The sequence below is a fragment of the Pleurodeles waltl genome, chromosome 2_1 (genome assembly GCF_031143425.1).
Source record: "Pleurodeles waltl isolate 20211129_DDA chromosome 2_1, aPleWal1.hap1.20221129, whole genome shotgun sequence".
Lineage (NCBI taxonomy): Eukaryota > Metazoa > Chordata > Amphibia > Caudata > Salamandridae > Pleurodeles > Pleurodeles waltl.
Window position 1 is genome coordinate 682,796,009 of NC_090438.1, and position 25,557 is coordinate 682,821,565.

General features: G+C 42.7%; 1 protein-coding gene across 1 annotated transcript in view; it reads right to left on the reverse strand.

Moving 5' to 3' along the window:
* Positions 1-25,557, reverse strand: part of NDUFV2 (NADH:ubiquinone oxidoreductase core subunit V2) — a 134,597-nt gene that overhangs the window by 58,109 nt on the left and 50,931 nt on the right. The window contains exons 3-4 of the mRNA XM_069216625.1: positions 5,416-5,478; positions 5,217-5,333 (exon numbers count right to left, since the gene is read on the reverse strand). Of these exons, the coding sequence (XP_069072726.1) occupies positions 5,217-5,333; positions 5,416-5,478 (180 nt within the window). The remainder of the gene's footprint in view (positions 1-5,216; positions 5,334-5,415; positions 5,479-25,557) is intronic.

A 25,557-nucleotide genomic window follows, 5' to 3' on the forward strand; every position in this document is an offset into this window, starting at 1 on the left:
CATCTCTTGTCTTTCCCTTTCTATGGCTAGGATCTGTTTTTCCAAAGCCAATCTTTTGGCCATCCTGGCTAACTGGATGTCCTCTTCACTGGAGTTATCCTCAGTGATTTCAGAGAGGCTGGACCCTCCTGTGAGGGAGCCAGCATCTCTGACTATTATTTTTGGAGTCAGGGCTTGAGAGGCCCTGTTCTCCCTAGATAGGACTGGTGGTGGGGAATCAACCTCCAAGTCACTATCATCATCATCTGTGTTGCCACTTACAGATGGGTTGGCTCTATCATACTCTGCCAACAGCTCCTGGAGCTGTAGTTTGGAAGGTCTGGAGCCCATTGTTATTTTTCTTATCGTACAGAGTGACCTTAGCTCTTTCATCTGGAGATGGAGGTAAGGTGTGGTGTCGAGTTCCACCACATTCAAATCTGTACTAGACATTATTCTTCTAAAAGTTGGAATGCTTTTTAAGAATCTAAAACTGGTTCTAGAATCTAATTCAAACTTTTACAAACTTTTAAACTCTAAAAGAAATGCTAACAGGGACTAACACAAGGCCCTAGCAGGACTTTAAAGAATTTAGAAAACTTTTCAAATTGCAAAAATCAATTTCTAATGACAATTTTGGAATTTGTCGTGTGATCAGGTATTGGCTGAGTAGTCCAGCAAATGCAAAGTCTTGTACCCCACCGCTGATCCACCAATGTAGGAAGTTGGCTCTGTATGTGCTATTTCAAAGTAAGGAATAGCATGCACAGAGTCCAAGGGTTCCCCTTAGAGGTAAAATAGTGGTAAAAAGAGATAATACTAATGCTCTATTTTGTGGTAGTGTGGTCGAGCAGTAGGCTTATCAAAGGAGTAGTGTTAAGCATTTGTTGTACATACACAGACAATAAATGAGGTACACACACTCAGAGACAAATCCAGCCAATAGGTTTTGTTATAGAAAAATATATTTTCTTAGTTTATTTTAAGAACCACAGGTTCAAATTTTACATGTAATAGCTCTTTTGAAAGGTATTGCAGGTAAGTACTCTAGGAACTTTGAATCATTACTTTAGCATGTATACTTTTCACATAAAACACAATAAGCTGTTTTAAAAGTGGACACTGCAATTTTCACAGTTCCTGGGGGAGGTAAGTTATTGTTAGTTTCAACAGGTAAGTAAGGCACTTACAGGTTTCAGTTTTTGGTCCAAGGGAGCCCACCGTTGGGGGTTCAGAGCAACCCCAAAGTTATCACACCAGCAGCTCAGGGCCGGTCAGGTGCAAAGGTCAAAGAGGTGCCCAAAACACATAGGCTATAATGGAGAGAAGGGGGTGCCCCGGTTCCAGTCTGCCAGCAGGTAAGTACCCGCGTCTTCGGAGGGCAGACCAGGGGGGTTTTGTAGGGCACCGGGGGGGGACACAAAGTAGCACAGAAAGTACACCCTCAGCAGCGCGGGGGCGGCCGGGTGCAGTGTGCAAACATGCGTCGGGTTTCCTTCAGGTTCAATGGGAGACCAAGGGGTCTCTTCAGCGATGCAGGCAGGCAAGGGGGGGGGCTCCTCGGGGTAGCCACCACCTGGGCAAGGGGGAGGGCCTCCTGGGGGTCACTCCTGCACAGAAGTTCCGTTTCTTTAGGGGCTGGGGGCTGCGGGTTCAGGGTCTTTTCCAGCCGTCGGGAAATGGAGTTCAGACAGTCGCGGTCAGGGGGAGCCTGGGGATTCCCTCTGCAGGCGTCGCTGTGGGGGCTCAGGGGGGACAACTTTGGTTACTCACAGTCGTAGAGTCGCCGGAGGGTCCTCCCTGAGTTGGTTGTTCTCCACCAGTCGAGTCGGGGTCGCCGGGTGCAGTGTTGCAAGTCTCACGCTTCTTGCGGGGAGTTGCAGGGGTCTTTGCAACTTTGTTACAAGGAGCAGATTTAGTTCTTTTGGAGCAGTGCCGCTGTCCTCAGGAGTTTCTTGTCTTTTTCGAAGCAGGGCAGTCCTCAGAGGATTCAGAGGTCGCTGGTCCCTTGGAAAGCGTCGCTGGAGCAGGTTCTTTGGAAGGCAGGAGACAGGCCGGTAAGTCTGGGGCCAAGGCAGTTGGTGTCTTCTGGTCTTCCTCTGCAGGGGTTTGTCAGCTCGGCAGTCCTTCTTCTTGTAGTTGCAGGAATCTAAATCTTTAGGTTCAGGGAAGCCCTTAAATACTAAATTGAAGGGCGTGTTTAGGTCTGGGGGGTTAGTAGCCAATGGCTACTAGCCCTGAGGGTGAGTACACCCTCTTTGTGCCTCCTCCCAAGGGGAGGGGGTCACATCCCTAATCCTATTGGGGGAATCCTCCATCTGCAAGATGGAGGATTTCTAAAAGTTAGAGCCACCTCAGCTCAGGACACCTTAGGGGCTGTCCTGACTGGCCAGTGACTCCTCCTTGTTATTCTCATTATTTTCTCCGGCCTTGCCACCAAAAGTGGGGGCCGGGGCGGGCAACTCCACTAGCTGGAGTGTCCTGCGGTGCTGTGACAAAGGGGTGAGCCTTTGAGGCCAGGTGTTACAGCTCCTGCCTGGGGGAGGTGTTAGCATCTCCACCCAGTGCAGGCTTTGTTACTGGCCTCAGAGTGACAAAGGCACTCTCCCCATGGGGCCAGCAACATGTCTCTAGTGTGGCAGGCTGCTGGAACCAGTCAGCCTACACAGATAGTCGGTTAAGTTTCAGGGGGCACCTCTAAGGTGCCCTCTGTGGTGTATTTTATAATAAAATGTACACTGGCATCAGTGTGCATTTATTGTGCTGAGAAGTTTGATACCAAACTTCCCAGTTTTCAGTGTAGCCATTATGGTGCTGTGGAGTTCGTGTAAAACAGACTCCCAGACCATATACTCTTATGGCTACCCTGCACTTACAATGTCTAAGGTTTTGCTTAGACACTGTAGGGGCACAGTGCTCATGCACTGGTGCCCTCACCTATGGTCTAGTGCACCCTGCCTTAGGGCTGTAAGGCCTGCTAGAGGGGTGTCTTACCTATACTGCATAGGCAGTGAGAGGCTGGCACGGCACCCTGAGGGGGAGTGCCATGTCGACTTACTCATTTTGTTCTCACTAGCACACACAAGCTGGTAAGCAGTGTGTCTGTGCTGAGTGAGGGGTCTCTAGGGTGGCATAATGCATGCTGCAGCCCTTAGAGACCTTCCCTGGCATCAGGGCCCTTGGTACCAGAGGTACCAGTTACAAGGGACTTATCTGGATGCCAGGGTGTGCCAATTGTGGAATCAATGGTACATTTTAGGTGAAAGAACACTGGTGCTGGGGCCTGGTTAGCAGGGTCCCAGCACACTTCTCAGTCAAGTCAGCATCAGTATCAGGCAAAAAGTGGGGGGTAACTGCAACAGGGAGCCATTTCTTTACACATAGGTTCTGCAACTCATTTCTGGGAAAAGGAGAAGAGGGGCAATATATTAATTTTAATTACATTTACTTTATACACGAGAAAAAAAAAAAAAAGGATTTTCATTTTCCCAGGCGCAACCTGGACTGATTTGCCTGGTACACTCCATCCACTGATTCTGTTATGTAGATGTTTAGGTATTTTATGAATCTCTCAGCCCATCGTAGGGGTATTGTGTTTTTAGGTCTTGCCTGAGACAGTGAATGCACTGTAGCTGGAAAGATTGTGTTAACTTAAAATATATATATATTTTTTTAAACTTCACTTCCTCTTTGTGTGTTTGGCCCTTCAATGGAGTATGGACTAGGTAATGATTAGTGTTTTTATTGGTGTCCTTCCACTGATTGAGTTTCAGGTACTTTTTTTTTGTTCTTCTTCCCTAGTAACTGGTGCTTCCCTTCTCATTGTTGCAGCTTGCTCTTGCTTCTTTCCCTCACCCTACTCCTCTAGTTCTCTAGAGACACTTCCATCTCGCTTGATTTTTTCCATTCTTCCTTTCATGCTTCTCTTGCACCCGCCACACCAAGTCCTCTCCAACATCATTGCTGCTTCTCAACAAGCAGCTGGCTCCTCCCCACATCCCTATCAAAAAGGAAGCCCTCCGACGCTAACAAAAGTTCCAGCCATTAAACCGTTAGCACAATTCCAATGGAACACAAGGAAAGCATAGGATTTAAAACGCATCCGGAGGCCATTCGTACAACATTATAAGTCTGCTCAATACCAGTGCTGCTGGGACAAGCTTCAGAAAGGCAGCAATACAACTAACACCGAAATGTACTCAGCTCATCCCAAGAGGGGGTGGGAGAGCCGCCACGCCAACTGCCAGTGCACCCAAACCTTTCCCTTGAGCAGCGACAAAATAGCAATCCAGGTTTTGGGCTGTGTAAACCTCAGTGATTACAATGTGAGAACACTCCAACCACATTACGAATATCTTCATCAAAAGGCTTTTATGTTCATTCTTTGATTAGTTGAACTAAGCAGTAAATTGACCACCAATCAGCATTGCGTGGATGCTGCACCTCAAAAGGACTGAACAATATTTGGCCCTTAGGGTCTCTTAAGTTGGTTTTAGAATTGGTTGCTTTTATTTTCTTTATCAAACTCTTAGATGGCCTTCATCTGAATTTTAGTCCGGTATATACTCACCATCCTGCTAATGTGCCAGAAATATTATAGGCCTCTTTCAATTGTTCAAAGAACCTCAACCCTTACAGGCCCAAATCATCCCAGCTTAAATAAACATATAATTTTGAAAACTCTTCATTTTTGCCGAGTCAAGCAACAAAGCTCATTAATGCAGAAGGTGAAGTGGCACTGGAGACTTTAGGTGAGAGGGGCCTACTGCATCCAAAGAATGGATGACCCATCTATCCAGTCAGGGGTTACAGGTCAATTTCACACTCCAGATCTTTAAAATCTTTCTATAGAATTTAGTAAATATTTGGAAAAACACATCAGGGAAGAAAGCACGTACTTAAAGGTGCCCTTCACAGCACTAAACACTCAACATCCCACCACTTATACAATCTTAAGAAGAAATCATAAAGTTGGCATACCAAACACGTTTAGAACACTCAGAAAACAGTAATCAGCATGATTCGCATATGGCTTTCAGTTATCCTCGAAGATTGGCATGAATGGCCACCTCTGTCATCCTTTGAGCAGAACACCGTATTTATATCACAGGTCCTTCCACTGCTTCAATACTTCCCTAGCCCAGGAGCTGCTCGCAGTGAAAGCCATTGTATTACGAACACCAGACAAGATCACGCAGTCACGTTTAAAAATATTTATTTCTGCTTCCTCAAATTACCTTGTTCATTGCCGAGATGGGTAGCCATCCATTCTGCCTTTGGGCAAGATCCAGCACTGGTATCACAGCTGCTGCTTTGTGACCTTCAGGGTAGTCTCCGACTATGGCCTCTATTCGCTACACAGAAAAAAAAGAATTAGGAGCAGAAACATACCTCAGACTGATCAGACCTCAGTTTAATTCAAGAGTCCCTGTATACCTTGTAATTTTCTGATGTGAAATCAAACGGTGTCTCTGGGTTGTTGTCTGGTGTATCTCTGTGCTGGAAGACAAAGCAAAAAAAAGCATATAGGAGGCACATTCAACAAAGTCATTTTATGGCCATTCAACTATTCAAATTAAGGCCATCAGAACTAGAACCCAACTGTGATTGGTTATAGTATAGAATGCAGTTGATAAACGAATGAATTATACTGTAAAGTATCCTCAACAGTGAAGAGGTCTTCCAGCAGCCCATGCAAGACTTAGGCACAAATACAGATAAATGCTAAAGCAAAATGACGGCTCGCATACAAATCTCCATTACTACCAAAATTTTACTTCGAGACAGCTCAGTCTTTACTCACCATTGAGACCAATGCCATGTCTCGACTCTCGAGCCAAGCCCCAGAGACATAATCACAAAATAAAACAGCCTAGCATAATCCTACCACATCCGGTAGGAAAGGACAACATTATTATAGAACTGGTGCTCCATGGAGTTTAGTCAAACAGTGTTTTGAAGTTTGTTTGGCCACATGAAAACAAATCACCATGATCATCAACTATGGTGTTTCTGCGAACAGGAGCTTGTTAGTGATATTTTAACATGTAGGAAACTGCACAGGAGCGCTTCAGATGAGTCCAACTCATGATCTCCCCGCTATGGTGAGGTTGGAGATGTTCAGTGAAGTGGCCTGCAGTATTGTACTCATGAAATTTGACCTCTGAAAAAGAGGAACATTTCTATGCTTTTCACCTAATCGTATAAGGTGTGTTAGCCTGATTAGTTCAAAGGAGCAAAACCAACCCTAGAACACTCTGGGGGTTATTACAACTTTGGAGGAGGTGTTAATCCGTCCCAAAAGTGACGGTAAAGTGACGGATATACCACCAGCCGTATTATAAGTTCCATAGGATATAATGGATTCGTAATAGGGCTGGTGGTATATCCGTCACTTTTGGGACGGATTAACACCTCCTCCAAAGTCGTAATAACCCCCTCTGTGTTTATTATGTTAGATGAAGGCTTAGGACTGGAATATTATTTTTCTTGTGACTAAGTGAGGTGGCCACCACAAGGGTAGTACTGAATGGCTGGATAAGTGCAACAAGCACTTGTCAATGATTTTGAGAGACTTTATAGAGCAGTATGGCTGCTGTGCACCATGGCTGAAAGCTAGAAAAACAAATGAATGCGTTGCGTGAGTCCTGAGCCTTCAAGATATAAGCAGCTACAGCGAGAAGGGTGGATTGTATGCGATTAGGTATTGCACTAAGCACTAACCTGCCTTTCTGTGATCCCAAGTCCGAGTGATGAGGACGAGAGAGAAATCCCTCCAGGGAGATCAGGTAATTCTGTCAAAGGGTTAGTCTGTATTCCAGGAGACTAACAGTCGACTGGAATCTAGTGGTCAAATAAGGGAGAGGGGGCTATTGCCCAGGAATTGGAAAACAGCACAGCAAAGGGATCACAGGAGGTGTGTGTGTTGTGTTGGTGCTAAGGCATTCATATTGTAGAGTCAGTCTGGAGGTATATCAGAAACTGTAAATGTCAACAATATAAAAATATTAAATAAATAATATGGTAATAAAACAATAAAAAAAGATGAAGCTAAACACTCAGAGAAGCAGTGGGATTGCAGGCCTACAGAACCCGAGGGGCAAGGGAGAACAATACAGGCACCACGAAGGGTTGCACTGAAGCACACAGGAAGGTGAAGCTCAGGGGCTACACAGAAGCCCAAGGGTCAAGAGTGATGGGGACTAGTAAGAAGCGTGCAAGGGAGAGAGATGCAAACAAGGACTCTCATGCAGTGCTTCATAAAGAAGAAAATATTGTTCATTGAAAGCAAAAACTTGAAGAATACCAGGAGCCAACTAGACAAATTGTAAAAAGGCTTTGCTCCACGGCACAAGTTGGACGGGAAAAAACAAACAGCCAGTGAATAAAGACAAAGCTAATGTGATAATAGTCAAAGCTAATGGTAAGCAATCTTTGGAATGCATTCGTAGGTCAGCTTTCGGCGTGTCACCAGTAGGTCTTTCCAACCAAACAGCTGCGATGTCTGGTAGGCCTCGAACTAAAAAGATAGCTGTAAGATATTTCACAAGATAACTATTAGTGTCCAGAGCGTGCGACATTTAGACATCACTGTAGCCAGGATGTAAGCTTGCAATCATGTTCATATTGTTTGCAATGAACGGGTCTCCAAGCTACCCTCGCGTGGAGTGTAAATGAGGCCCTCCGGAAAGGGCAGTGTGACCCCGGCAGGAACGGCTCCTGTCTCTTGCCTTGCAATCCACAGCTCTGCTCGGAGCATACGACAGGCTAAACGTCCTGCTACCTAAACCTCCTGGTAGCCAGGGAAAAGGATGTTCAAAGTTCTTAGAGGTAAGGATGTAAAAAAGTATTTTATCAACTAGGTGAAAAGAGTGCAGCAAAAGAACAAGAAGAGGAGTGCACACATAGCAACATTCAGGAGGGTTTTATTTCCACATGAATCTGCATTGGAGTGATTACGTTTTTATGATGCAGCAAGTTACAATACCATTTTTGGCTGACAAGAATATGCGATGTGCTCCTTGAATATCGACATGTGAGCAGGTGTCAGACTGTAAAGGGAGGTGACCTAATTTAAGTGTATGCAAGTTAAGATGTGTGCACTGTACAACCTGCAGGTCTATACTTGCTTTATATCTGTACCAGTTGCAATAGTGACGCTGCTGCTATAGTTCAGTTACACGTTATGTTAAACAGGTTTTATGTTCGCTTGTACCTTTGCTGTGCTTGAAGAAACTGCATAACATTTCGCTTCCTACTGGCGATTAACAGAGGCTTCCATGCCCATATTTCACATGAAATGATTCATACTCCTCAATTATTTAGGTAAATTGTATACATTACACAGTAGATTCCAACGGTTTCTCTGAAGGGTTAGGAGTTGGTACATTCAAATGTTTATATTAAGAAACTGTACATAGGCAAGAGGTGTGCTTTATCCTGTTCCCATCCTTGAGGGCACCTTAATCTGGGATAGTCTTTCTATTGTATACATTCCATTTTTACCGACTGTTACTTGCTGTGCATTCATTTGTTTCCACATCAGTAAGTTCTGTAACATAAGGAAAACTGAGTTTTTTATTAGAAGGATAAGATGGAAACCAGGGTCCTTTATGAGTGTGGAAAAAATGGCCAAACTACAAAAGTTGGGAGGAGGTGGGGCAGAAAAAGTATTCAATGATTTGTTTAGTTATTATGGCATATTAAATTATTTTAGAATTAAATTAGTTGTCATCTTGCATGACTAGAACATAGTACACCATCATCCAGTAAGGGCAAGGCATGTCCTATGCAGGAAGTCCCAGTCAAAACTCCCTACCGGGTACAGGATCTGCACATATCATGGTCCAAGAAAGAACTTTAGCCCTTCAAAAAAGATTTTCCTAATTTAAAAGCCTTATATGTGGTATACTAGAATAGAACAAGTATTGAAGCTGGGCGATTTATTATGGCAAAATACGGACACCATGTTTCGCATAACTATTCCCAAGGAAATACGAGCCCAGAAAAAACAGAAGATTACTGGAGGGTGGCCCACAGGGAACCCAGAAAGGAATAAGGACACAGGAGCAAACCGAGGTAAAAAAGGTTTAGAGGCAAAAGTTTTGATAAAATGAAATGCCAAAGTACAGAGATAACAGGTGAACTGTGCAAAAAAGGACAGTTCAAAATAAAGAGGAGTCTGTACGTAAAGCGCTTAAGGCTCATAGTGCAATGAATATGGATGAACCTGGGTTTGTTCCAGCTTTTGGTAAACACATTTATCTCCGAGTTACCACTGCAATAAAGAAACACTTCCTAACTGTGGCTACTTGCTGCTCTAGAGACCCCTATGGACATGGGGATGGCCATGGGAAAAACCGATATCAACAGAAGGAAGAGGTAAAAAAACAAATATCAAGATAAAAAGAATACTAAGACCAAGTTGACAGTCCTGTAGCTGCAATAGTTAAAGACTAGCCAATACAGAGAAAGAGGTAGGGAAAGGAAGTAGGAAACTGGGTGGGAGCACTAGAGGAGGGTAACATAAAATAAGGGAAAGCAGGAGAGGCGCCTACCTCTGTCGCAACAAAATTGTTCCAGTTGAGGTTCACCCGACCACCGGAAAAAAAAGAGCGTCCCCATCCCAGTAAAATTCATGCATCTGTTATACGACAGAATGCCTCTGTGCCCAAGTCTAACAAAATACATCTACTGTGTTTGATAGTGGAGCTAGAGCTATAGTGACTGAGAGGATATGGATTTGATGGTATTGGTGATTGATGTAAACCAAAGGGGACCATCTGTCAAAGGCACAGTGATGGGACAGGAGGGAAAATTCTCCATTGACACTGGCACTACCAACTCCTCAGTATCAAGTACGTAGTCCACCTATCACTCTCGGGAAAACAACTCTCTCAGTGGGGCTCCCAAATGTACCCGTTATGAATCCTGTAAGTAAACCTGGAAATGTCACCACTGGTCCTTTATAGAACAAACATCCTTTTGTTGCAATTCATCAATGTGTTTTAAATTTGCTGGGTTTAGACCTTCTAAAGAAATTGAATGCTGTGACAACGAATGGCTGATGTACGCCATATGCCGGCTTCTTTGAGTGTCATGAAGATTTGTGTTGGTGCCTAATCCAGTCATTATCTTGACAACTTTTTCACCCTCAGGCAAATACTTCACTGTGATTGATTTATCGAATGCAGTTTCTCCACCCTCTTGCAATGAGAACATTCACTATCTCTTCTCCTTTGTTTTCCAAGGAACAAGTTATTCTTGGACTACAATGCCTCAAGGCTATACAGAATCTCCTCCTATTTATTCCCAGGAACTAAAGAAGGACTTAGACACACATGTGTAACATTCATTCAATACGATTGCTTTTTATTGACAGCAGATACAGAGGAGAAGTTCACAAATCGGCTACAATAAATTTATTAAATGTCCTTGCATTCCACAGACAAAACGCATCACCTAAAAAAATTAAAAATTTTCAGAAAGAAGGTGTCCTACTTAGGCCATTTGATTTCTGAGGGGGAAGAGAACTCATCAGAAAGAATATGGGCCATACATCATCTGTCCTTTTTTTATTTTGTAATCCCACAGCAGACTGCATTATGGAACATGTAGTTCCGCCTTTTTAGGTCAAACTTTCGAGACCTGTTGTAAATACTTCTTTGTGGGCTCACAGCCTACCTACTGCTTCTCATTTGTTTGTTTCAGCGACCTTCAAAAAGTATTGCTTGTTAGTGCTCAATCCTTCCTCTTGGTCCCTCCTTTTTGGCTTTTGTTTCCTCCCAAAGACCAGGGGCCAAGTACTGTATCCTAATGCTATGGTTGTTTATAGGTTTGTTGGGGGTCTATTTTTTTCATTTGTTTCCTGCTTGTGTTACTGTTTGTCTGTGTTCAGCTTTAACACCTGTAGCTACATCCACTTTAATGCAGCATTCGTCCCTCCCACCTCCTCCCATGTCGCTCATGTCCGCCCTCACCTACCCCCATATCGCATCAGTATTCTCACTTTGAATTATAAGTGTCACGTTTCCAAATGTGTTTGGAAAAGTTGGTGAGCTATAGCTTTGCTGTAACAAGCACAGTGAAATTTCCAAATGCCCACACCACAGGCGAGTCTTCTTTTATTTCAACACTCATCACTGAGTTACACAAGGCCCCAGCACTCCAGCTCACAGCCTGGCAGTCGAGGCAGCATGTGGGCATGCTTTTGAGGTCTGCAGTAGCTGGTGTGGAGCCAGAGGAGGCTAGCAGCAGTTCATCCTTGCTGCCATGGCCGTGGCACACTGCCTCTGCTATGAAGGCTGCATCTTCTTCCGCCAGAAGATCATTCTGACCACCCTGAGCGAAAAGCCTATGAAGATTCCCGGTATCCAGGCTAAAGACGAAAGCTTGGGGATATGAGGTACAACAGCAGAGGTTGTATCGCGGAGACGTGTGCAACAGGTGTTCGCATCTACTGCCGAGGAGGGAGATTCATATATCTACCCATTTTAAGAGTCTGGGCCGCGTTAGAGTTGTTTATCAGATTTGCAGCAGCTAGTGGATAATGTGGTATATATAATTATGGAGAAAATGCAGCTGCTGTACAATCACATAATTCAACTGACCCTGGTTTTAACATAAAAAAATATATTAACACTGCTAAGCATAAAAAAACTACTGCTTTCAAGTATTTTAGTCCATTATATAATAATTTAATCCAGTATGAATTATTTATACTCTGATGTGCTTACTTCACCGGATGACGGCTTCAGGTCATAATTAAACAGCAAGTGGCATTAACCAGATTACACATTCCAGTTCGTCTGAGTAACCCACACCAGGTCTCTTGGGGAGGTAGGCATCACTGTTGGGGTGGGGATAGGGAGGATGGGAGGGGAGTTGAGGGTGGAGTGAATTTTGGCAATGGTCAGGGTGTACAGTTGACATCACTGCAGATAGTATCTCTGGTAGAGCTGCACAGTCAGTGTCGCTGAAGGGGAGTTTTCAGGTCAGGGTGCAGAGTGAGAGTCATTACAGTCATGTGAACTGGTTAGGATTCCCATATACAGCTCCTGATAGGAGTCTACATGGATGATCGCAATGACAATAGTATATCAGGGTTGAACGGAAACATTTAAAACTAATTAAACAGTAAACCCACTGCTAGAGGACTGCTGCTGGCAGCAAGGCCAGTTACATGACCAGCTCTGAAGGGATTAGAACAATATACTAACATGGTAGATAGGTATCAGCCAGAGTGAGTCAGCACTGGATCGGCCATATTACTCATTTTGCAGTCCTAGGACTACTGAAAGGTAGCCATCTACATGCATGTCTTGTGGGTATGTAGGAAGGTTGCTGAAGACTGTCGGCTCACTGATCAAACTGCACTGTTTGTTAGTCTTGTGGTTTCAACTCTACCCCCTCACCGCAGCATGCATGGGATCTTTAATGGATGGATGCACAATAGGGTGCTTTGTCATTTTTAGGTCGAGCATAGCAGTGCTCAAGCGCTGCTTTTCCCACGTCTTGGTATCTATCTAAGCCCATCTCATGCCCATCACCATCGCTCGTTCATGGCCTTTGCCTTTCAAAAATCCTTTGTCATCATTGGTAAATGCTTTTTGTCCTTCCTTGTGGAGGTTATGTTACCATCCTGACCATCCCGGTTACATGAATAATTGCACTCGTTCTGATATGTTTGACTGCGAGCTAACTTCTTTTTCCTTTTGTGCCTCTCCTTCGCGCTCATGCTCATGGCGGCCGTGGCACTTTTAATTGACTTGCTTATGTCAACTGTTCTCAATTTATGTTGCAAGAAAAATCCAGTAAGGAATTTACAACATTAATAGCTCTAACTTGAGCAAACGCAAGGGCCATTGCATTGCAAATGCTTGTTTTTTTATATTGCCATCTAAAGAAGCTGATGTGGGATGATAAGCTTTTTTTCATAGCACAAGCTTGGCCCAAGGGCATTACATTACATTATATCACCGGAATGCATACTATGCCAAAAGGTAATCACCGTGGACTTCAACTGACTTGTACGGAAAAGTCTGATAATTATATTTGTTTTACTGGGAAGTTTTAGAAGGTACACCATTATAAACATTTTCCATAGACAGCAGAAAAATTCCATGCGTGTAGCCATTTTGCTGTCTTGAAATCTTTTGTAGTTAGGGTTGAGGTAAAGGATGGCCCCTCTCCCCATACCCTGTCCGATGCACTGACTCGGACAAGCACTCAGATTTTTGCTGTAACAAGTAGTTTTGAGTTTGGGCTGCGCCATCTTATGTGCTGTTTTTCAAAAGCATTACTTTCTTATTGAATAAATCTCAGAGCATGACAGCGAAATTGTTTTCGCATGTGGCGCAGATTTGTAACCCCTTTAAAATTCGACGCAGTCCTAATACAAGAAATACTGTTAGGAATTTCAATAGCAAATTTGTAACTTAATACACATCCTTTTGGTATTCCCCTATTTTCCGAAATATGCTTTACAATGGAAAAATAATAATACTGAAATGTTGATAATATAGGTAAGTGACATAGGTGTTCAGTAGCACTTAGCTTGTAGGAGTCTGTAGTTTCACTTTCCCTATTATAAATAAATATGGGACTGTAAATTCCAGAATGCAAAGCGCAGTTGAGTAAAGAATCAGAACTGGCTGAAGGTGTCGCACAATGCCATAACACACAAATCCATGCCGCATAAATCCACTACACAAACACATTTAAATAGCTCATAAAAACATGCCACAAAGTTCAACTACACACACTTGCACTCCACATCAATCCACTCTATGCCACATAATTACAAACCAATAAAATAAACTCCACATAATTCTATTGCAGTTCGTGCCACAAAGTTCCACTTCACATAATACCACTCTGCTACAGAATTCCACTTCACACCATATAATTACACTCTAAGCAACACAACTTGACTCCAGATAATTCCACTAAACATAATTACACTCCAACCTACATAATTACACTTCACGCCACATATTTACACTCCACATAGCCACTCAATTCCAAAACACATTACATTCCACAAAATAAACTCAACTTTGCAACATGCCACATAATGCTACTTCTTACTATGTCACATATTTCCACTCAGTACTGTGCCATATAGCACTCCAAAGCTTGACAATTCCACACAACACCCAATTCCACAGTACACAATACAGTGCTGCTCAATTCTACACCACACAAAACAATTACACTCCACCTACCACTCAACACCACGATTCAACTCCACATATTTACTCTACTCACTACCACATAAATACACCCCACATAAAATCCACTGTCACATAGCAACAATCCACAAATACACTCCCAATGCCACATAATTCCAATCAGCATTTCACTCAATGCCACAGTTCCACGCCACACAATTCAACTCCACACATTTCCATTCCGCACCGCATAATTACACACAAAGCTTAACACACCACATACATCCAATCCACATCACAGAATCCCACATCATGCGGCAAAATTCAACAGCACCACATAACAACTCCACAACACACAAATATCATTTAACACACAATTACACTCCATGACCCATAGTGCACCTCCACACAATTCCAGTACACTCACTACCATATAATTACCATCCACATAATTCCACAGCACACAATGACACATAATTCCACTACACAACTCCCCTCCACACCATACATAGATCTACTCCACAACACATGGCAAAAAGACATTGTCATTAACAACAATAGCCTCAGATTGCCAAGACCTAGTGGCTTTCTACAATAGGGAAAAAAGAGAGATCTACTGACTTTGCCAATGGTTATTAATATTTGAAATATGACCTCAACTATCCCATCTACAAGTGATCACTGGATAACGAAAGAGGAACGGACATAAGTTCCACTGTATTTGGCACCTACAGCAACGTGCTGATGGAGCAAATATTTTCCGCTGCAAATGGAAGTGGGCGTTTAAAAACACAGAGGATGATGTAAACAAATGCCAAAAGTTCTATTGATTGGGGAGGGCTACAAGGAATCCTCCGACAAGCACCAGCGTTTGCCCTTGTGATGTACGGGCCGCTGCCCTGGTGGGTGGATGGATGGATGGATAGATTATTCCCTCGGTGAGGGGGGTGGGATCTCACCCACAAGAAAAAGAAAAAAAAAAGAAAAAAAAAAAAAAAGGAGAAACGGTCAGTGGTCAGCTCTCCTGATATATAAGCCGACCCCATGCTGGGCCCTTTTTTCCAGGGAATGTGTTTTTCTTTTTTTTTTGTTGGAGCCACGACAATCGGCTTCCCCCCACCCCCTCCCAGGGAAAACACATTCCCCGTTGCCTTTTATTGCCACATAATATAGTCAATCCTGTCCTATAATTGGGTGCTGTCCAGGCGCATGATTCCAGTGACCCTGGTGACAGCACTGTGTGTTTTCACAAGGAGCACACCTGTGCACAAAGTTGTAGGGTCTACTATGTGAATGTGAGCTTCTGGAGATCAAAGGTTGATTTTTGGTTTCTGGAAATGTGTTTTAGCCTGGCAAACATCCAATAGCTTCCCCAACAAAGGTCTGCATATGCCATGACAAAAGTATGCTGTGACAATGGAGTATGTGGTAAGATGAAGTAATACTGTGTTTTTTTGGTCTTTTTGTTAGTGTCTTCAGAGAACCTTCTGATTCAAAACAAAAGAAACGGAACTGTTTATTTACTGCTGCACACATCTCACATGCACAAACTCATCAAGGAATTTAGAACAATACTTCTGATTTACATAAGACGGTGTTTAAAAAGGATGGTTTTAGCCAGTTAGCAGAGATGGTATCTCGCTGGAAGACTGCTAGCCACCCACACCATAACTTGGGTTTTGGAGGATAGCTCTGAGGCGGGATCAGAGACTAAGAGAGCAGATACTGAGACAGCATCTGAGGGAGCGGAAAGTATAGCAGAATCTATAAGTGAATATTCAGTCGGTGGAGTTTCACCCCAACGACTCTTCTTCCAGCGATACTGAGGGACAATATGATGCCAGTAGTGCTGTTCCTTAGCAAGCACAGTCTGTTTGGAGATGCAACTGTTAAACCAACCCAGAGTGCAGGCATGTACAGCGGAAAAGCACAGACAACGTGCTTTTTTGGCTGCTCCCCCAAATTGCACCTTTAACTGGTGACACTGGAAGTAAAGTCGATATGGCCAATTTATTTGCCAACTGAGTAAGTCCATCTCTTTTTGGAAGTCACCTCCCTTGAGCAAATTGTGCAGCAAACAAACCTGTAACAATTTCTAAGGGACCATGGCGGCACTCTAAGGCTTCATTTTAGGGTGCACCCAGTGGACTACCACTTGAGGAGCTAGAGATATTTTTGAGCCTTACAGTCAAAATGGGGTTAGTGCAAAAGCCAAGCTTGCAGTCCTACTGGTTTACTCACACAGTTTGGGTAACCCTCATCCTCGCACCGTACATGAGCAGGGGTGGTTTTTGCTACTGCAGTGCATGGTGCATTTCAATGACAATTCTGCTGCATTGCCCCATGACCATCCAGATCATGACCGGTTGTTCAAAATTCAGCCTGCTGTGGAAAATTGGTCTGTGAGGTTTCCATCGATTTATACTGTACATGCTCAACAGCTCAAGATGAGAGCACTTCCCCATTCACAGTTTGCGGTCAGATGGCTGAAGTTCCCAAGCCCACCTGTATATTTGATTACAACAAGTACATGGGCAGAGTGTATAAAAACGACCAGGTTCTTCAGCAATAAAATACAAGTTATAAAACTTGCACTTGGTATTAGAAACTGCTTACCCATCTGATCCAGATGGCAACATACAATGCACAGGTTGATTATTGTCAGACCACCATTGGAAGAACTGTCTTTCCTTGCCTTTCAGTAGTCAGTCACTGAAAATTTTAATGCTACAGAAGCAGTAGCCTCCATTTCATATGCTCACGAGGACATGGATTGACCCTTTGCTGATCACATTCCTAAAACAGCTAAAAAGTCTTGACCATGTTGTCATTGTAGTCTGCTTTGAGCAAGGAAAGAGGCAGGAGAGTTGTGTTTACTGTCCCCCGTGCCCATTTAAGCCAGCCCTGCGTTTTCCTACTTGCTTTATGTCTTATCATACAAAAATGAAGTGTTGGAAAATTGACTGAGGTAGAGCAGACAAAGTAAATCTTTTAATGGCTGTGCATGGATACCCACCTTCCAAGGACCATTGCTTCATTAGGCAAGCAGCAGGAGAATTTGTAACCCTCTACTTGAGGAAATAACGGGCTTGCTTATGGCCTGCGCAACACCTTTATCCACCTTCAGAACATGGTAAGTGTCCTATTCACTGAATGACAAGTGCATTATAGCCACCACACTGCACATAATGATGGACAGGACATAAGCTCTGCTGTCACAGAATACCCTATGTGGCAAAAGTGTAAAATCTTGACAAGAGTTTGAAGTGCTTTATAGGGAACTTATGTATACAACACAAGACCAACTGGATTGCCCACGAGAAGCAGAGCAAGTCTAATAAGTTAAACGAATGTCCTGAGGACTCGATCACCAACACTTCTAGTTGCTTTGAAAGTGTGCAAACTCAATTAGTAACCTTTATCATAATCAATATGATTGAAAAAGGATACAGGACACAATTTCTTGCATGATGATGATGATTTTCACCTTTTTACTACCAGGGCAATATACATTTCAGCATATATCAAAATTAGTGCAGACGACGCAGTGCTCAGACAGTGAAGTACTAGTTACTTAACTTCGGTAACAACAAATCTGGTATAGATATATTCTAGTTGCAGATTCCTTACCTTAGAATTTCCCCAAGGCGTCAGACTGGATCCGGAGATTTTTCTTCGAGCAATACCCTTTGCTCATCTGTAGGTGCCGTCAGTTGACTCCGTGGGTGTCGTCGTAGTACATAGACGCCGTCCTCGCGCAGTGACATCAGTTTCTTTTAACGACTTTCCACGCCAAAGCGCAGTGCCGCTAAAAACACTGAGATTGGTGCGCCAGAGCTAAAGACCTGTAAGGGGGAATCCCTGTCCCTAGCAATAAGTTCGCAAGCGAGGAGGATGGGTGGGCGGTAAGGAATCTGCAACTAGAATATGCCTCTACCAGATATGTCGTTATCGAAGGTAAGTAACTTGTACATCTGATAGAGACTTCTAGTTGCAGATTCCTTACCTTACATGAGACACACAAGCAACGCCATCCTCGGTGGTGGACTGCGAACCAAGATCATACAAGGAAGTCCTGCAGGACCAAACGACCAAAGTAGCCATCCCGAGGGACCTGACTGTCCAGACAGTAGTGCTTAGCAAACGTGTGCAGGGACGCCCACGTAGCTGCCTGGCAGATATCCAGGACAGAAACTCCACGTGCTAACACAGTGGAAGCAGCAGTTGTTCTGGTAGAATGAGCACGCAAAACCTCAGGAAGTTGCTTCTTGGCCAGAGCGTAGCACATTTTGATGCAAAGAAGCACCCATCGGAAGATGGCATGCTTTTGCACAGCCTTCCTTTTTTTTTTTTTTCGCACCCACATACCCAACGAAGAGTTGAGCGTCTACCCGGAAATCTTTAGTAGAATTGAGGTAGAACACCAACACTCTTTTTGGGTCAGACGGTGGAGTTTCTCCTGCTCATGGGAAGGATGTGGGGGGGGGGTGTAGAAAGTAGGCAGAGTGATGGACTTTCATGGACTGGCCTACAGGAAGGAAAGAAGCCTTAGTGTGCAACACTACTTTGTCAGGGTGCACAGACAAGTATGGAGGCTTTGAGGAAAGGGCCTGAAGCTCACTCACCCTGCGAGCAGAGGTGACTGCAACAAGAAAGACAGTTTTGAAGGTGAGGAGCCACAAGGGACAATTATACATTGGCTCAAAGGGAGTACACATCAAATAAGTAAGTACAAGATTGAGGTCCCACTGAGGCATGATAAATGGGGTGGGAGGAAATAAGTGGGTGAGTCCCTTTAGGAATCTACTCACAATAGGAGATTTAAAGAGCGAGGGCTGATAAGGCAGCCTAAGAAAGGCCTAAATGGCAGATAAATACCATTTAAGGGTGCCCAAAGCAGAGCCCTGCTGGGTCAAAGAACGAATGAACAGAAGAACCTCGGACAAAGGGGCAGAAAGGAGATAAACAGATTTGTTGGTACACCATGCCACAAATTTATTCCAACAACAGGCATATGCAGTTTTGGTTGATGGACGCCTGGCTGCCAAAATAACATCGCAGACTTAGGGTGGCAGGTAAAAAGCCGTCACTGTCGCCACTCAATCTCCATGCATGAAGGTGGAGGTTGGACAGGTTCGGGTGAAGAACTGCCCCCTGTTGCTGCGACAGAAGATCCGCCCGAAGAGGCAGTCTGAGTGGAGGATCGATGGACCTGCTCAATAGCTCTGGATACCATACCCTCTATGCCCAGTCCGGAGACACCAAGATGACTTGGGCCCAGTCATTTCTGATTTTCTTGAGAACTCTGGGCAGAAGAGGTATAGGCAGAAAGACTGAAAGGAGGCCGGAGTTCCACTCTAGACGAAAAGCGTCTCAGAGCGAGTGCCGCCTTGGAAACTCCAACGTGCAAAACAGCTGACATTGCGCATTCTCTGTGGAGGTGAACAGATCTAACCAAGGCTCTTCCCACTGCTGAAAGAGACCTTGTGCCATCTACGGATGGAGATGCCATTTGTGATCGGCTGTGCATCGACGGCTGAGTTCGTCCGCTCTGGTGTTGAGGGAGCCCACCAGATTTTGAACCATCAGGGTAATGCCCAGATGTTCCAGCCATGTCCAGAGGCGTAGTGCCTCCTGACAAAGGGTCCAGGACCCTACTCCACCCTGTTTGTTGCAGTACCACATGGCGGTAGTATTGTCCGTGAACACCTGCACTAATTTCCCTTTGAGAGGGGGAAGGAATACTTTCAACGCAAGCCTGATCGCCCAGAGCTCCAGAAGATTGATATGGAGCCCAGACTCAGCCGGAGGACCAGAGTCCTCTGATCTTCGCCTCCCCCATGGGGAAGGGAGAGGGATCTGCTGTGAACCCAATGCGGATTCAAAAGCCACCACTGCAGGTCTTTCCAGTCCCCTCCGAGATCTGGACCATGTTGGAGAGATTCCCCTGATGCTGCGCCCACTGGAACTTCAGGTCCCACTGCAGAGCCCGCATATGCCATCTAGCATGTGTTACTAGCAGGATGCAGGAGGCCATGAGGCCCAACAGCCTCGGAGTCAGTCTCACCAAAACCAAAGACCGAGGCTAAAAGATCGTAATCATAGCCTGAATGTCTTGGACTCGCTTTTCGGGAGGATAAGCCCGAAACTACAGTGTGTCCAGAACCGCTCTGATGAAAGCCAGGATAGCTCTTCTCCAGATCAGCGGGCGATACAGAAAGAAAAAAAAATGTCGTCACTAGTCGTGGGCGGTGTCTATGTACTACTCCCGATGTCATCACGGCAACTACGGCGCCAGATGAGTCGACCGATGCCACCTACCGACACGCAAGTATATTGCTCGAAGAAAAATCTCCTGATCCAGTCTGACACCTGGGGGAAATTCTAAGGTAAGGAATCTGCAACTATAAGTCTCTATCAGATCAAATATATATATATATATATATATATATATATATATATATATACATACATATATACACACTATTCTTCGGCGTGGTCAATCTGCACCTAATCGCCAGTGGTGCTGCTGCATGAACGCGCGCCACCGCGTTCTATAATCAAGACTTTCCTCCAATAAATTTAAGAAGAAGCAGCACTCCAGAGCATGTATTCACAAATTTAATGTACGATCCCAACATGAATGCGTTTCAGCACAACTGCCTTCATCGGCCTGTTGGCCGCCATTTTGATTTTCTACTTATATTCGTTAGATCGTCTTACTTCGATATACATCGGCGTCATGTTCAAATCCTAAAAATACTTGGATTTTAGCTATTCTATTAATCATTCAAGCTATATGTAACAGTGCATTATTAAACCGACAAAATTACATTGAAATAGCCATATCAAACTATGTTGCAGTGGATCCACCCAAAACAATCGCCACCAAACGAACCACAGGCCTTGGAGAGGGAGGAACAGGCGAAGAGGCAGAGGAAGAAGAGAAGAGGGGGCAAGAGAGCAAGAAGATCGCAGAGAAACAAAGGAAAAGATGACACGCAGCAACAGGCTCTATTAAGTGACTGCAAAACGATTTGCAACTTGTCCAAAGTTGAGTTGACTGAGGAAGATATGAGAAACCTGCAATTAGGCCTCTCGTATTGTGAAGCCAGCAATTTTGACTATACACAAGCGAGGATTGACCTGTTCCTTTTTATTAGAAAATTAAAATTGCTGAAGATACATAAGATCAAAAATGACTATGTGACTAAAAAACCAAGTGTGGAGGTAACCAAGGAATATGGCAATCTTTTGATTGACAATATTTTTTTGATGAAAGAACTGTGGGAGCTTTAGGAAGATGCGGTGCAACCCATAGATGAAGTAGAAGTGGTTTGTAGATTAGAAGCGGAAGGAGTATTAATGAGGGAAGAAGGAGGTTCTAAACTCAAACCAAAATCTACAGTTTCACCTCCATATTTTGGAGATTTGATAGATCAGTTTGCGGAGACAGTTACTCAGGAGTTGAAAATTTTAAGCGAGACAGATGTAAGAGAGACTGTTCAGTAGAGATTACAAGCAAAGGAAAAGCTTTCGTCAAACGATTCAAAAGCTTTCAAAAGATGCAGAATTAGTGATCAGGAGTTCAGATAAAGGTGGCAATGTAGTAATTTGGCCAATTGATGAATATATGGAGGAAGCATACAAACAATTATATGATGAAAGCTGCTATAAACGTGTTGATATGGAGTACGCACATAATGTTGAAAGACAGTTTGCGAAAGAATTGTTGATACAGAAAGAACAAAAGTTGATAAGTGATCAGGAATATAGATATATGCAAGTTGATTTTCCTAAGTTACCTGTGTTCTATCTTATTACTAAAATTCACAAAGATGCCATTAAACCACCGGGTAGACAGATAATAGCAGCGCAAGGCAGTTTGTTTGAATTTGTATCACAATATATAGATTATTTTTTAAAACCTCTAGTGAGTAATTTACCATCTTATCTCAAAGACACTACAGATTTTCTAAAGCAAGTGTTTGATGTCAGTTGGGACTCAGATATGCTCCTTATTACGTTAGATGTTACCTCTTTATATACTTGTATTCCACATGAAGATGGCATTAGATCAACACTTTTTATGTGCGAGACCAATGAGATTTTATAAACAAAGTGTAATGTTAGCCAACATGATGAGATGGTGTCTCACACGCTATCTTCTTCTTTAACAATGAAATCTTTGAACAGACACTAGGTACAGCAAGGGGTACATGTTTTGCCCCCAGTTATGCCAACCTTTATATGGGCTGGTGGGAAGAACAGGTTTTCAACAATTCACCCCTAGATAGATGGAATGACCATATCATTTTATGGCTGTTTTATTTATGACATATTTGTGATATGGAAGGGTGATGTCTCAAGTGCTGAAAAGTTTGTAAAAGCGATAAATGATAATGATTTGAATCTTAGATTTACAGCAAATATAAACACCAAAGAAATAGAATTTTTAGATGTGAAGGTCACTATAGAGAATGCGAGGTTACAAACCACATTATATAGGAAACCAACGGCAGTTAATAGCTTGTTGCATGCAGGAAGTCATCATCCCTTACCTCTAAAAGAGAGGATCCCCTATGGAGAACTATTACGAGCAAAACGGATCTGCAGTACTGAGAATAAATTTGTAGAAATTGAAAAATAAATGGTATCATGTTTTAGGGAAAGGGGATACTCTAATAATACCATCATTGAGGCTAAGAACAAAGTGGAAAAGCGCACTAGAGATAGTGTATTATTTGCTACATCTAAAAGAGTTAGTATGAAGGATGAGAAGCAAGCTATGGCAAGATTTATAACTACATATAATGTGGCTCATTCCAAAATTCTGATGATTTTACAGAAACACTGCCAAAAGTGACCCGGTTATAGGCAAAGATATTAAGAAAAATCCACAGATAACATATAGAAGAGGGAAATCCATGAGAGATGCACTTGTGAGAAGTGATATTAGACAAGGTGGTAGTAAATCAATGTTGTTAACACGGATTGATGGCTTTGTTAGATGTACCAAATGTAAGGCCTGCAAAAATGGTGAGAGTATCAAATCGGTGGTGATTAGTGGAAAAACCATACATAAAATCAAGGGATCATATACGTGCAAAAGTGAATGTTATTTATGCACTTAAATGCAGCTGTCCAAAGATGTATGTAGGTAGCACAAAACTGCAGGTACATAAACGCATTCTACAACATCTTAGAGCGGTGCATAATCAGGATGACTCATACCCGGTAGCAAGACATATCCAGGAAGTTCATGGAGGAGACATTACCAATTTAAAATACAGTGTGTTGGATGGAAAATACAAGGATCATACAGGCGGTGATAGAGAAAAAAAAGTTAAGAACACTGGAGTCCAGGTATATCTTGATGTTTGATACTAAGGAACCAAATGGATTAAATAAAAGTGAAGTTACATATGCATTTGAAAACTTAAATCATGTATTACAACTATAGATTTAAGGTTTTTGGAGTCTCTGAAGTCGATTTCATTAGACGATGATATGATTGCATTGAAATGGGAGATAAAGGTGAATATATTGCACAATATTGAGGTAGTAACTGACAATGTGATGAGGCTATATTTTAATATTTGCCCTCAAAGAAAATGTGGAAGGATGTTCCAGGATTAGTGGGGTTATGGTAATTTTCAATTAATTGTGCGTTATATTACAGATATTTATATCATCCATATATAAGCCTTTAAAATCTGCACATTTTGCACAGTTTTCTAGTGATGGTTTTATTGTACCAGATTCTTATTAATGGTTAGTGTTCTGTTTTTAAGATTGTGAGGGGTGATTGATACTGTAAGCGCATTTAACGCTGCATGCTGTGTAGCACTACGAACTGTACACTATTTAAGTGATTATCAAAGTACTGTGGGAAATACAATGATGTTCGGAACACCCATTAGAAAATTGTAGAACAATTGTCATCGTTATGGTGATTGTTTTGGTGGATCTATAGCAACATAGTTTGATGTGGCTATTTCAATGTAATTTTGTCAGTTTAATAATGCACTGTTACATATAGCTTGAATGATTAACAGAATAGCTAAAATCCAAGTATTTTGAGGATTTGAACATGACGCAGATGTATATCGAAGTAAGACGATCTAACGAGTATAAGTAGAAAATCAAAATGGCGGCCAACAGGCCGATGAAGGCAGTTATGCCGAAACGCGTTCCTGTTGGGATCGTACATTAAATTTGTGAATACATGCCCTGGAGTGCTGCTGCTTCTTAAATTTATTGGAGGAAAGTGTTGATAGATATATATATATTTTGACACTTCACTTCGGCGTAGTCACTCCGCACCAAATCGCCGCTGGTGCTGTTCATTGAACGCACGCAACCGCATTCTATTAATCCACACTTTCCTTCAATACTGTTATAAGGAAGCAGCACTCCAGAGCGTGCATTCGTGAATTTTATTACTCACACACAACAGGAACGCCTGCCAGCCGCCATATTGATTCGTTATTTATACAATTTGACATGATCGTCTTTTTTTTAACATTATCGCCATAATCAAATCTCCCACATTTATATAATCCAAATATATAATTACTCAAACTCGTATACATAGAATTACACTATATTTTAAATTAGCGATGTCACCTCCATGCACTTCCCGAATATGTCTAGCTACAGGGTAGGAATCCTCTTGATTGTGCACTGCTCTCAAATGTTGTAAAATACGTTTATATACCTGCAATTTCGTGCTGCCTACATGCATCTTGAGGCAACTACACTTGAGTACATAAACAACATATTCGCTTTTACACGTATATACTCCCCTGATTTTATGGATGGTTTTTCCATTTATCACAACTGAATTGCAGGTACATAAACGTATTTTACAACATTTGAGAGCAGTGCACAAGCAGATGGGATATCAAAGGATTTTAGAGGTGGAGATAGAGAGAAAAAGTTAAGAATACTTGAGTCAAGGTATATATTGGCGTTTGACACCAAAGAACCTAATGGGTTAAATAAAAGCGAAGAGTTACATATGCATCTAAAGGTTTAAATTCAAATTAGATCAGTTCATGGACAATTACTGATTAGGACATATAAACCTTTTTTTGCAGATGAAGTTATTCTGGTTGTTTTTTCAAATGTGAAAATGACATCTTAATGGCAAAAATGAAATGATAGCGGATAAGATAGTTTGTAAACAATGAATAGATTAATAATGGTGAATATGGTGAGAATACATGTTTATCATCTTTGCCCAGATGTAATACATAGTGAGATTATTGCATATTGGGGGTCGACGTTATTGGTACGATATATATTCCTTCATTCTTCACTTAAATCTATATTACTTATATTTTTTATAAATAGGCTCATATGTTTTGTATATTGTTTTTTGGATGATTCTATTAGCACCTGT